Genomic DNA, 14,239 nt, shown 5'->3' on the forward strand with positions numbered 1-14,239 from the left:
TGTACGTATTTTTTTTACAAAAAATAAGAAGTTATAGGTGGACGAAATTATAAAGAGATACTTTTTTTTAGGCTAAAGACAAGTTTTTTTTTTTGGGTGTAAATGAGCTTTAAGGGCAATATAAATTACAAATGGGGGCGGGGGATTCGAACCTGAGACTTATTGTACACAGGTCCTCAATCTTAACTACTAGGCCAAGACATTATTGGTAGGCTAAAGACAAGTTTGAGCATGTGTAACTTGGTTATTGACGGTCATGTTGTGGATGAGCAAAGATAAGAAAACGAAAGGCAAATTTGCCAAAAAGGACCTTTTATAACTCAAATTTTGCGAGAAATGACCTTATATAATTTTTTTTGTGAAAACACACCTTAAAGTAATTTTTTTTGCGAGAAAGGACCTAAGGAATGTTTCCGGCATTGACTGAGCTTTTCCGGCCATTAACTTGCACGTGAGCAGCACGTGTGGCTTACGTTGGCTAAAGACAATGATTTTCCTGACTCTTGAATTTTCAAACTTGATTTTATTTCGGTTTTTCTTTTCAACTTTAGGTTTTAAAGCTTAGAATTTTGGAGGAAAATTGGGTGTGATTAGCAAAATAATGCCATACGTGCTTCTCACGTGCAAGTCAATGGCCGGAAAAAACTCAGTCAATGCCGGAAATTTACTCTTGGTTGTCTTTCGCAAAAAAAATTACATTAATGTGTGATTTCACAAAAAAAAATTTATATAAGGTCCTTTCTCGCAAAAAAATTTACATTAAGGTGTTATTTCACAAAAAAAAATATATAAGGTCCTTTCTCGCAAAATTTGGATTATAAAAGGTCCTTTTTAACAAATTTGCCAAAACGAAACGCTGTTTTCATGACCTGACTTTTGTGGAGATGAAATTAAATACAAAACTGCTTAATTATTACCATCAGCCTACTTTTATACGAAGTATTTCTGTTTTATATTGACATTTCAGAAACAAAGATTATTTCATGTTCAAATTTTGTGGAGATTAATTTAAATACAACAGCATATTATAGCTACCTATCAAACTGTTTTTTATATTTCTGTTTTATATTGACATTTCATTAAGAAATTTAATTATATGATCTGAAGTCATACAGTGGTAACATGTATGCACTCATTTATACTTGTCAAATAGTACTGCAAAAAAGTATCCGTACATACAGCTATTATGAATGTCTGGCCCTTGATTACTTTCATGGGTCAACACAAAATGCCTTTGCATATAATTAAAGGGGACGGTGTGGGTTGTGTTGAGTCTGTATGTCTTAGATCAGACTGGTTGAGTTTGGCTCACGAGTCACGACTCAACCCAATAGTTATCGTAATGTACTATACTAAATTTTTAAAAGGGTGACTCGGATACGGTTTAAGTCCATATACTACTGCGTAGCTTATACGCGTGCCAAAGCTAAATCTTATTTATTCCAAAAAGGTTAGTACTCTCAAAGTCTTAGGCATTGATATAAAGACCAAATCAACTCACTATTGTGCATTTAATTATTTTTTCTTTTAAAACCAAATTTCGCGTCGTATTAAATTGTGTAAAGCAACAATAATGAACTACTATGCAACGGAGTAACTACTAGCCTATCTGTATAAATATTGCCTATAAATTTAATTACTCTCTATTTCTTTTAAAGAAAATAAATTAAAAAAGAAACCTCGCCTTTGAAAAGAGAATTGATTTAACTTATTATACCGATTAAAATCCCGTATTATTTTTGACATAACTATACAGATATGATTTCCTTACTTTTCTATATTATGTTGGTACTCCGTATCATATTCCAAATACGTAAATACGAAGAACTTATATTACTACGAAGTAGAAGCCTATTCCAAATCAATATAAAATATAAAATAATATTAAAATAAGATAAACACCCAACTTTTTATCTTCTTCCTTTTTAAAAAGATAGTAATGGAAATTGGAAGTTCAACATGACTCTACCACCACCAAAATAAAAAAGATCACAAAATTTACTTAAAAGATTATCAACTATTCAACTCCCTCCACGAAATATTTCCATTTATTTTTAATAGTTTATATGAATTATTTCTTTTTCTGCCCCACTACAAAACCCTATATTTCCCTAAGAAAAAACAAAATCTAATATTTCCCAATTTTATTTTGTTTTCGGATAAAAGTGTTTATATTTTCCTTTTTCTTCTTTATTCATAAAAGGTTGGGGGATCAAGAACTTATAGCATCCCGTAATATTCCAATCGCCAGTTACACGCATCTCGCGTTCTTTTTATATCAATCTCCAACCTTCCCTCCTTCACTCTACTCTCCCCGTCTTTCTCTCTCCTCCCTGATTTCCCCCCCTTTTTCTCTCTCCTCCGCAACCTTCGATTTTAATGGCGGAGTACACGCCTCTTCACAACGACATCGAACAACCTCCGTCGTTATCTCCGCCGCCGGCTCCTCCTCCGATGAACGTCGCCGGAAAATCTAAAACCGCGCGCGTCGCTTCTCTTGACGTTTTCCGCGGCCTCTGCGTCTTCGTATGTTCCTTCATTGTTGCTTAATTTTGTCTGCATTGGCGCATTGCTTTGATCGCCTTTATTCTTTTTCGGATTTCGCGATTTCTTTGTTTCTACTCCATGATTTTAATTGTCCGTGAAATTCATGATTTATGTACAATTTGACGAATTTTCTCATTGTTTTGAAACAATGAGTATTGATTTTGTTTGTTTTTAGATGTGAATATTGCGGAATTTATCGAAAACAAAAAGGATTTCTTTGTTGTTATTTCTGGATTTATGTACTGTAGGAAGAAAACAATTTTGTTATAATTGATTTGTTACTTTGTTCGATACAAATTGACGATCTTTTTCTAATTTTCTAATTAATGGAAACTCTTTAAAAATATGTTAAGATGCAAATATTGAGGAAATTAATTCGAAAAATTGCTAACTTGATTTTTTCTGCTTGTTCATAATTAATTTTCCAGCTGATGATGGTGGTTGATTATGGAGGACCAGTATTTCCGGTAATAGGGCATGCGCCATGGCATGGATTGCATTTAGCTGATTTTGTTATGCCTTTCTTTCTCTTCATCGCTGGACTTTCACTTGCTATTGCTTACAAGGTAAATTAAGATTATCATTGTTGCTTGCGTATGGTTATTTTTGTAGTGCTGTAATTGTTTGGGTTGTTTTTCAGAAAGTTGGGGATAGAATGGACGCGACAAAGAAGGCAATAATGAGGGCGGTGAAATTATTTGTTTTAGGCGTTTTTCTGCAAGGTAAACAATATAATTGACGCACCTATTTCATTAAATGTCGGCGTATTATTACAATCAAATTACCGAGTTTGCTTCATTGAATGCTCATTAAGTTTTTGGTATTGGTTAAAACGAACTCAACTCTCAAGAACAATTTTGTTAGAAGAGACAATTTAATGCTGCTTACTTATTAAGGACAAATAACTTTTTGGAATCATGCTTTCGTATACTTGTAAATGAATGACTTCATCCATTGAAATTTTGACTTTTATAGCCTAATGAGGTCAAAAGATAATAGTTCATGTTTCTCCGTTTCAAGTAGTTGACTTGTTTTCTTGCTGCAATCGTTAAGACTTGGATCCAAGGAACCGTATTACTGTCGTAACCTCAATCTTGTGATCAGATGATTAAATGAGCAAAAAATATCTTTAGACTTGGATCCATGGATCCGTATTACCATCGTAACCTCAGTCTTGTGCTCGGATGATCAACTGAGCAAAAAAAAGTCATTTGGTCTAGCTCTAGGTGTACTACCGGATTGAATTTGAAATATTAATACTTCGTATACTAAATGATGAATCATTATGGGTCTGGATCAACTTCTTTTTGTGTGTTTCTCTACGTTATTATATTCCCATCTGTATTATTTACTCATTAAAACTTGGGAAAATTGTTTTGACCATTTTTCTATATTGCTCTTCATTCAATGTTTCTTTGAAATCACGAGTTATTACATTTAATTATTTGAAACCCAACCCATGTGTTAACAACCAACAAAGACGTTACACTGAACCTAACATTGTTGTTGGATGCACTTCAGGTGGTTATCTTCATGGGGCCAAGTCATTAACATACGGTGTTGATATGATGAGATTACGCTCTATGGGCATCTTGCAGGTTTGTTAAACTTACATTAAAATTTGTTAAGTGGCTTATACTAGTTTAGGCCTGTTAATAAGTGCTAGAAGGTTGCTACTTGCAGATGTAATGAGCACAGCTGTCCTCGTTGCTTTCTTATGACTGAAAGTTGACCCATAGTTAAACAGGCATTTATTATGCTTTTTTGCTCTCATAAGGAAGTTGGTTGGTACTCCGTATCTGTTAAGGGAGTCAATGACCTGCCTCAGTGTTTGACTAATCTTGTAAAAGCTATTTGAACATTTAAGATAGGAGAATAGGAGGGCTAGAAATAGCTCTAATGTTATTAAACTTATCACTGTTCAGTTTTTTGAAAAATGAAACTTTTAATCTTGAATTGGGAATTGATTGTGCTTTTTTTCATTTGTTCAGCGGATATCTATTGCATACCTAGTTGCTGCTTTATGTGAGATTTGGCTTCCATGTCAGAAGTGGAGAAAGTTTGGTATCGTAAAAACCTACTTTTGGCAGTGGTAAGATTGTCTACCTATTTCGACTCATTAAACTTGAACACTGATATATGGACTGTAGGTGGTATTACTGATATATGGAGTATGTTAAGATGCCTAGGTTATTTATACAACTTGTGTGCTTAATCTTGTAACTTGAACCTATAATTGTGATCTAAGGGACCTTTCATCTGATCATGTAAAGTAAAATAGAAACTGAGTATACTAATCAGAACTGTGTTCTAAAACAGAAGTTGAGGAATACAGACTAATTATTTAATTATAGCTCAAAGTAATGTCTAAAATGAAATCAGGGAAATTCGCATTTCTATGAAGAACCTGTGAATCTGTGATGAAATATCTTACAATACATTCACAATAAGATACTCCTTCGCTGTTGCTCTGTCGGTTGTGTTTGATGTCCCTTGTGTAAATTGATAGCTTGCGTTTACAGTCTGCACACGGTTATCTTACTTACTTTATTTTCCGGTCTTGGTATGAACTAAACACACATTTATAACTCGTGGGGAATTTAGTCGGATGTACAATAGTACAATACTAATACACTTTCTTAGGCATTGTGGTAATTCTTTTTGGTTACTCGGGTGGAATGCTTTTTGCCTTCTTTTTCTTCAATGCCAAATCTTGGACTTTTGGTCCAAAGTACCCTACCTTGTGAATAAATATTGCCGACCTCTTTGTAAATATTTCTTTTTTAGTAAGAGGAACATTTTCTAGGCGTAAGTCTCCGCATTTTTTATATATTTCACGTTTAGGGCTATGGATTATTGTGAATGCTTCACTACTTTTGGATGCTTGGAGTTTGGAAAATTTGACATAAATAATCTCAACTTTCACACATCTTCTAAAAATAATCCCAACTTTGGTTTATTTTATAATCCAAACTTTAGGGGTTACCTTCTCAAAATAATCCGAAGTCTTTTTTTCTTGTCATTACTAATCCATTTTGGGTCTATTGTAAATAGGGAAATTGATAGTTTGGATTATTTTGAGAAGGTAACCCCTAAAGTTTGGATTATTCTAAAATAATCCAAAGTTGGAATTATTTTGAGAAGATGAGTGAAAGGTGGGATTATTTATGTCAATTTTTCCTTGGAGTTTTGGGACTTCCAGAGAGTTGTTAGTTACTGTTAGAACTAATACCGGGTGCTTTAGGAATTAGGAGAATTAGCTAGCTAGGTATGCATGGCCAACACTTTTTGACGCAGTTAAAATTTAGATCTCCCTAGTTGTTTAATAGCTTTAAGTGTTTTTTAATGCGCATACTCAAAGCTATATATTATGTTATTCTCTAAGGACTTTGATCAAAATACTGGAACGTGTCAAAAAATAGATTCAAGTGAAAAGGTACATTTAGACCTAAAACTTTGCTGTTATTAAAAGCTTTGAAAATAGCTTTTGCAAGTAAACTATTTATTTGTATCACTTGAAAAATGAGGGTGAGTTGTTGAGCTTCTTTGATACGAGCTTTAATAGATTTTAGGAAATTATTAACTTGTTAATCATCAAATTGACATCAAGAGCTCCAATGCATTGAAGTATTTTATACGCACCTAGGAATATTGTATACCCTCACTTCAAAAACGCTCACACGTTTGTGTGTAGAGCATGTGAGTATGGTAATGTGGTTGCATGCATCTAGAGATAGGTGCATCCATTGTGATCTCCAAATCATTGTTTTAATAGTAAGTTTTGACCGAAGGCTTAGAAATAAGGTGTTCTCATATAAATTTAATAAGTTTAGATATGGTGTTGATTAAAATATTACTCCGTAGGAAAAGAACAGTACCCAGCGGGGGATCTTATTAGATTGTCTTAATGTGTATTTTTCAAATATCTAATCACCATAATTTTTATTAATACAAAATTAAAGATAATTAAGCTAGCAAAAATTAGATCTACTATGATTCTAATAAGAAAAAGTAATATCTTTCTGAAAATAGGCGAAGATAACAGATCCTATGTAGACTTGGATATCATGCTACTCTGCATGCAATACATGTTCATTGTTATACGATATTTTAGACATTGCAATTCTCTTAGTTATAGTTGTGTGGTTAAAGATAGTCAGTGTGACCTCTTTTTCAAAGACCTTACATTAGAATAATTTTAGGTTAAGTTTTAAAGAAATTTTCATTGAAATTGGAACATTCACTTGGAACCAATTATTTATTCCCTCTGTCCCCAAATGTGTTTTACGTATCCGTTTTGGGTGTCCCAAAATGTTCTTTACATGGGTGAATAATATTTCCTTTTATATTATCACATAAATACCTTAATATTCTACCAGAATTTGTGCCCAAGGATTATTTTAACCAATTAAATTCATTGGGCATTTAATCTCTTACTGTTTTATTGGGGCATTAAATCTTTCCCATTTTCCCAATGTCAGATTTTTGATAAGTGAAAACATTATAAATAAACGTAATTTGCCTTATCTAAATAAAAAAAATAGAGGAATCTCAATACACATTATTTAGTCGTTAAATCGCGTGCATAATACCAAACATAAAAGACAAAAAGAGACGGAGGGAGTAGTTGATTATATATTTATTAGTTTATTACAACTCACTGCTTATGCTGATGCAATTTTTTCATGTAGGTGTGTTGCTTTGCTTTTGTCATCTGTATATATTGGACTTCTGTATGGCTTATATGTTCCTGACTGGGAAATAAATACGTCAAACACAGGTTTGGCTTTGCCTGCAGCAAATGGTACCCATGTCTACAAGGTGAGTCTTTGGCAACTTCTTTCCCCCCCTCTATTCTTTGTCTCTATAGAGATTCTTAGGATGAAAGTGAAGGCATGACCTAATGAGTTAGTGTATACGTAAGTTCGAAACTTAAAAAATGGAACTCAAAGTATGTGGTTCTTTTTAGGAAAATTTATCCTAAAAAGTTAATCGAAATCAGAATGGAGAAAGTATGTAATTGTTAGTCTAATTTCGTTGATGTTTTACACTAATGAGAACTTCCCCCACTGTAATTATACTTCTAATATAAATTAGTCATAGTACCTTTCTGTTCTAAATCACTTTTATTTATGCATATCAATATATCATGTCCTCATCTTGGTGGAGGTGGAACCCTTGTTTGTATGTGAAAAGTACCATCGATCTCAGATCCCTACCATTTGAATTTTTGTCAGGTGAATTGTGGACGGAGAGGTAATCTTAGCCCTGCTTGCAATTCAGCTGGAATGATTGACCGCTATATTCTTGGTATTGATCATCTCTATATGAAGCCTGCATATCAAAACTTGAAGGTACCTTTTGAAAATTTGTAACTCAATTTCACTTTTGTGCAATTCACAGAAAGCAGTTTGTCTTTTCTTTTACTTTTTTTCTTTTTTTTGTTTTCTTTTTTTCTTTTTTTAATGTTGGTTTTCATCGCAGGTGTGTAATAAATCCAAGGATGGCCTAGTACCCGAAGATTCACCTTCATGGTGCCATGCTCCTTTTGATCCGGAAGGAGTTTTGGGGTAAAACATTTTTTCCCTTTTGTCTACATTTTTTTATTTTCTGTACTGGTTTTGGACTTTTATCATATATGGAAGGCATACAACATCAAATAATGAAATAGAACAGTCGTACAAGATGGCTAGTGGAGCAACTAGCAGTACAAATTTTCTCTGAAAATTAATTTACTGAGGACCGGGGGTTCCCATCTTCGACAATGTCCCAGTTTCTTGATTTAGACTGTAAGGAGATCTTTAGGTTTGTATAGTATATTCAAGTGAGATTTAAACTAAAGAAGTTAATGACAAAAAGGTCAAAATCCATGATTTATAAAGGATACAGGCAAATAGTCCAAATAGATTATCAGATAAAAAGTCCAAAGAGATCACTTGTTTATCAGATAAAAAGATTTAAGAAGGAGATGAGAGAGATGGGTTGGGGGGCGGGGAGAGAAGAATGTTCATGGTTTTAACCAAACATGTAGTTCTGTGTCAAAGATTAGATCTCCAGGCTCCAGCATGGGCTCTTCTATTACTATGTGTAAACTTTATATTATGCTGCAGAAAGTAATGCCTTACCGTTCTCATGTTTTCAGTGAGATATATGTTTCCAAAAGAACAAATAAAGTTTGTGTCCAATCAAATAGATTATCTCTGCATATTCGTTGCTTTTGGTTGATCTGAGAAGACAAGTATAGCCAAATATGTTAAGAATTTTTTTACTGGTTAAGGTTTTTTCACATGATAAGTATTGGAAGTGTTTTTTAGTGCTTGATTATTTTGAGTATTTATGTAAGACATTAACACTAGTTATTGTGACAGCTCCCTTACTGCTGCTTTGACCTGCATTATTGGACTCCAGTTTGGTCACATTCTTGTACAAACTCAGGTAAAACCTCAAAATTCTAAAGTTACATCCTGATTTTACCCCCCCCCCCCCTCCCCCAAAAAAGAAAATAAGGGGTTAATGCCACCTACCTTTAGTATCCCCTGCCCTGCTAAGACCCAGAGCTGGGTAGCTTGGGAAACGGGTAAAGTAATTGTTCTTTGTACGGAGTACGTTTTTTTCCCTTCTGTCTTGTGCAATATACAAGGACTTGATGGGTGAAATTGGGGTTTGTGGGGGTTGGCTATTTGATGAGTTGGAATGATTAGTGGAAGGGAGATAACTGAATTCAAAATTTGACGAAAGTTATGTCTCACGACTCTCACCGTTTTTCTGACTTACTTTTTGTGCGTGCGTGGTGAGCTGTTTGGGTTAACACTAAGAACTTAAAAAGATATATGTAGACCGTTAAAGATGGATAATCTGAGGTGTCATTTTTTTTGATAATGTTGTATTGGGATTATATGTATTGCCTCAACTATGTGGAACTTACAAAGTTTCAATATTGTATTTCAGGATCACAAAGAGAGGCTGCACAGATGGTCCATGCTTTCAATCTTCACTTTCATCCTTGGACTATACCTTTCTTTCATGGGTACGTTCACCTAAATCTTCAATTTTAATTTTTTTTAATAAAGTTGCATGAATGCCTGAGATTTCTCGAATAGAATTTGAAGTGGAAAAGAAGCACAGGCACTTGATTTTTCTAGTTGGTGTTAGTTTTAATGAACTTCTAAAAGAATGAACAAAGTATATTTAGTGCTTTTTACAGTAGAACATCAATAGGAAAATGGTTTCGACATTTGCGTCCTTTTGTTAGGTGGTAAACCAATTGCGGTAATGCGAATGGTTTTTAGGTGTAATTTTGCTGTGGAAGTATCATTTCCATGGTAATGCAGTCCTATCACCAAACCTGTGTTTTCTTAATAAACCAATTTACCACCAAATACCACCTTCTCAATTGGTGATGGATAGTAATGAAAATTCATGAAGAAAAAGAGATACTTGAGGTTAACTAGTATTTACCATAGACACCTGTCAAAAAGGACTTCTATTACCACCAACAAGTGCGAGGAGATAATTGATCTGACCTCTTGTCCACTCCATATTGTCTATAATATATAACTCATGGAGTGGACAAGAGGTCAGATCAATTATCTCCATATTGTCTATAATATATAACTCATGTACGAAGTATATTGGATTCTTGAAAGGATAGAGTGATAGAGGTTGGGGCACAAGGTTTTAACTTCAGTTTGCGCTAAATTTCTCTGTACCCCAAGTTAAGATTAATTTGTAGTATTTGATAAAAAAAACATATCCTAGATAAATTTATGAAGTAGAATTTGTTTACATCCCTCATCTTCTAACACTATATTTGTCTGTGTTACTTTCAGGTATTCCCGTGAATAAATCGCTGTTTACAGTCAGTTATGTCCTTGTTACTTCAGCTTGCGCAGGATTCATATTTTGCATGTTTTATTTATTGGTAGGTTGCTCACATATGTAGTTTTTTTGGTTCAGTAGTGCAGAAGCTTTGTGAATTTTTGAATTGAATTTTACTTGTGTATAAATGACAAGCACGAACAATGATTGGATTATGTTGGTTTTCTGCAGGTAGATGTTTGGAAATACAGGTGGCTAACGGTTGTATTGGAGTGGATAGGAGTTCATGCTTTGAGCATTTTCGTCCTATTGACTTCAAATATAGCTATTGTTTTGCTGCAAGGATTCTATTGGAGAACACCTGAAAATAATCTTGTAAGTTCAGCATCCTTGACATATTTGGAACTTGTGATGTTTATATGTGAAGTTAATGGAGGATAAGAGCAGTAATGGTTTTTCGTTTATATATGTTTACTGACTTTGTAATTTTCTGTCCAACAGATTCATTGGGTTATAAGCTTCTTCGTCTCGCAATGACATTTTACTTTTTTAACTATACTCCCTCATTCTTTACGGTAAGTCCTGCTCTAGTTTTTCTTTTTCGTTTATCATTTGAATTTTTTGCTGAACTTCACTTTATGTTCTGAATTTTTGCTTTCACCTCCCCGATAATTTCAGCATAGGCTTATTATCTTAAAATCTGTGCAGTGCAACTGCAATTCTTCGACCAGAGATTGGAGAGGCTTGGTGTAACAAAACCATGGATTAATTCAACTGCTCAATAGATGTTCCATACGATAATTTCACTGAAGCTTCTATTGGTATTGTTTTTACACGTGAGACGCATTGCCACAGTAAAAACACGAAAATCATGCAATTTCCAGCTCTGTTGATGCAAAATTGTTACGTCTTGTTTCCGGGGATTTTGTATTCTAAGCCAGATGAATCCTCCTGATAGGTTTTGGGTTTCAGGGGAAGGAATGAAATATGGGCAGAGGTGGTTCATGGACACAATTTTCAGTCGTGCAAGTTGCAAACCATTGACAGAGCAGAAATGAGATGGGGAATGTACATAAAGATCGAGGTCTAATATCTAAGAGCTACTACGATAAGATAGATTTTGAGTAGGCTAAATTAAATATATTCAATTATTTGTGGCGATGGATGTATATAACATTATTATTACCATAATCAAACCACATGATAATACGATTTTATCCAGACATTTTTAGATTTATTTCCCTTAAGTGCTTCCTCCAGCCACATTTGTATACATGTACTTGACTTATATGATGCTAATATGAGGAAAATTTGGGTTATTAAACTACGAATTGTGATGAATATCTGTTTTATACACGCATATCCTAACACTTAAGTTTTGAACTTGATTACTAATCATGTAACATACCGAAATACCTAAAGTTGTCAATTCTCAACCCGAATCGTTGAACCTGTTGGGTTAATTCGATCGTTAAGAACCCAAACCGTTAATAACCCGCGAGCTGGAACCCGAAACTTGATCTGATTCGATAACATTCAATCCGAACCCGAACTGTCTCGAAAATATTAACCCGATTAAGATCTGATACCCGATAACAATCCGCCATGCCGCAACCCGAACCATGAATATCTGTTCTCTTCACCTGAATTTCACTTATCTTATTGGCCATGAACTTGTCTTATCTTATTGACCCTTATCTTATCTTATTGATCTTATCTTATCTTATTGACCCTTATCTTATCTTATTGAAACTTATAGTATTACCTTATGTAATATTTACCTCACCTTATCTTATTGTCCCTGAACTTATCTTATTTAAGTTGTATTTAAATTGTAGAATGATCAAGGGCATTCAAGTTTATGAAAGAGTTGCGTCGCCCAAGCATTTGCTGATCTAAATAGAACCAACAACTCTTTCTAGAGGAACAATGTTGTGTAGTGGACCCTCAAACAAGTTGTTCTGAAAGACAGAAGATGGTGAATGAATGCAGTTCGGGGATAATGTCCAGCTATATGTGGCTAAACATCAATGTCAATTTATAAATTACAGAGTAGTTTGGCACTAACAGATAATGTTGCATCACCCTAACTCCCCAAGTTTAATGTAGTATGTACTAAGTAATTTTGCAAGGTAATGCTTTATATTCTTCGTCAATACTCCTTGCCTTTGCTCCTTTTGTAAAACTTAAAGAATCTTGGTTGCTAAGCACATCTAATGTATAATACTCCGTATGTGTTACCTAAGTTTTCGTGTTTGAATTTTGTATATTTGTGATTTTCATATATCGTTTTCCCTAGTCTTTGCTATACAAGTTTTACAAATTTACTTTCACTAATCGGTTTTACATCCCTTGGGAAACCGTGTGCGCTAGCGCGTGGTCTAACAACCAGTAAGAAACATATGATTGGAGTTTAGATTACCGTTATTATTAACTTAATTTTCTTACCTTGTACGAAGTACTTGTATATAGTATGGAGTGAAATGCTTCCTAAAGCCACTTCATTCACCAAGTGATGCTCTTATGATAAATCCGGATGTACGGAGTATGATACAGCTTGCTAAAAGGATGGTCACTACTCATTAGTTACAAACCTAGAAAATGACTAAAAAGAATGAAAGTCACAATTTTAGTGTCTATTGGCGACGTTCAAAGTGGTATCCATGCAAAATATGTGCCATCCCTGAGCATCTTCAACTAGTTTCATGTCCCTATACCTAGGTATTTTCACGGGTTAACCACACCGATATTATGATCTGGTTCGATTACCGGAAGTTTCAATTCGAGATATTTGTGAATCATAACCATACTGTTTGAACCGGTAGCCGCTTAACGAATACCCCGTTTTTGGTACAGTTACCCCGGTTCCCCATAAACCGTTGTTTTTTTTTTTTTTTTTTTGTGATGGACTATTACCTATTTATACAATATATTTTGACAAGGAAAATCAACCCACACTACCCTAATAAACTACTCTGTATTACAAATTCAAATTCATACGGAGTAGTTCTTAACTTCTTATTATTGTTATACTTCGTATTTTACAAGACCAGGAAGAACAATGGCCATCAAGTGGTTGTCATAAGGTATAAAGGTGCACTGCTTTCCAACATCATATCTATGCTTAAAACATTATTTTCAAGAATCACAATTTGTAGCGCTCCATTATAAAAAAGATAAGTTTTTTTTTTAGAGAAAATAATATAATTGAGAAAAGCTTGAAAAATATTGACTCGGCCGGCCAATATACATATACATCACATCCATATTTTTCCAAGGATGATCCCTGCATATCCATACTTCTCCAAAAAATCATATTTTAGCTTTGTTGATTAATTTAGTATGGAATAGAAATAACAATTAAAAAAAAAAACTATTTTGTTTTTTTTCTTAAACCGTTTAGTAAAAATTCGTAACTGAACCGTTTCTTATTTTTATGGATTCGGTTACCGTACAATTTAGTTATTTTTTCCGGTACGGTTACCTACCGGGCTACCATTATTGTCCGGTATTATATATATTTGAGGATGGTTTTTCGGAATCGTTTTCGTTTTTTTATAAACAATTAAAAACCTTTAAACCAATGGTTGTAGTTTTCTTTCTTGGGCCTAATGTGTGGTTTGGGCCGGAAATAATCACTTATTTTGGCATGTACTGATTGGGCCTTATTGAAGATGTTAAAGTGAAAGAAGGTAGAAGTATTATTTTCAACAGTTAATCAACAAATGCTTGGGTTGGTTGACCGGCTCTAATCAGAATACAGATAAAAAAAGTGACAACTTTACTTGGGAATAATTTCTGAGTATGAGCAATTTTAGAAGTGACTGGTTATTTAGTGGAGTACTTGGTAGGATGTCGGTAAAATCCTGTTGAT

At 34.0% G+C, this 14,239-nt stretch overlaps 1 protein-coding gene across 1 annotated transcript; it reads left to right on the top strand.

Moving 5' to 3' along the window:
• Window positions 1-2,203: 2,203 nt before the first annotated feature.
• On the top strand, window positions 2,204-11,588 carry LOC110800172 (uncharacterized). The gene is made up of 14 exons (XM_022005460.2): window positions 2,204-2,526; window positions 2,976-3,113; window positions 3,188-3,269; window positions 4,069-4,145; window positions 4,539-4,639; window positions 7,239-7,368; window positions 7,785-7,901; window positions 8,032-8,117; window positions 8,916-8,982; window positions 9,496-9,574; window positions 10,377-10,468; window positions 10,597-10,740; window positions 10,867-10,940; window positions 11,074-11,588. The coding sequence occupies exons 1-13, from the start codon at window positions 2,380-2,382 to the stop codon at window positions 10,900-10,902; spliced, it is 1,296 nt and encodes a 431-aa protein (XP_021861152.1). The 5' UTR covers window positions 2,204-2,379; the 3' UTR covers window positions 10,903-10,940; window positions 11,074-11,588.
• The last annotated feature ends 2,651 nt before the right edge of the window (window positions 11,589-14,239 follow it).

The sequence above is a fragment of the Spinacia oleracea genome, chromosome 4 (genome assembly GCF_020520425.1).
Source record: "Spinacia oleracea cultivar Varoflay chromosome 4, BTI_SOV_V1, whole genome shotgun sequence".
Classification (NCBI taxonomy): Eukaryota; Viridiplantae; Streptophyta; class Magnoliopsida; order Caryophyllales; family Amaranthaceae; genus Spinacia; species Spinacia oleracea.

Excerpts from the sequence above, each read along its gene's own strand:
- LOC110800172 (XM_022005460.2), top strand. The coding sequence starts at position 2,380 with ATGGCGGAGTACACGCCTCTTCACAACGACATCGAACAACCTCCGTCG. Across the intron at positions 4,146-4,538 it reads GCTCTATGGGCATCTTGCAG|CGGATATCTATTGCATACCT; the intron begins GTTTGTTAAACT and ends TCATTTGTTCAG. Across the intron at positions 4,640-7,238 it reads AAAACCTACTTTTGGCAGTG|GTGTGTTGCTTTGCTTTTGT; the intron begins GTAAGATTGTCT and ends TTTTTCATGTAG.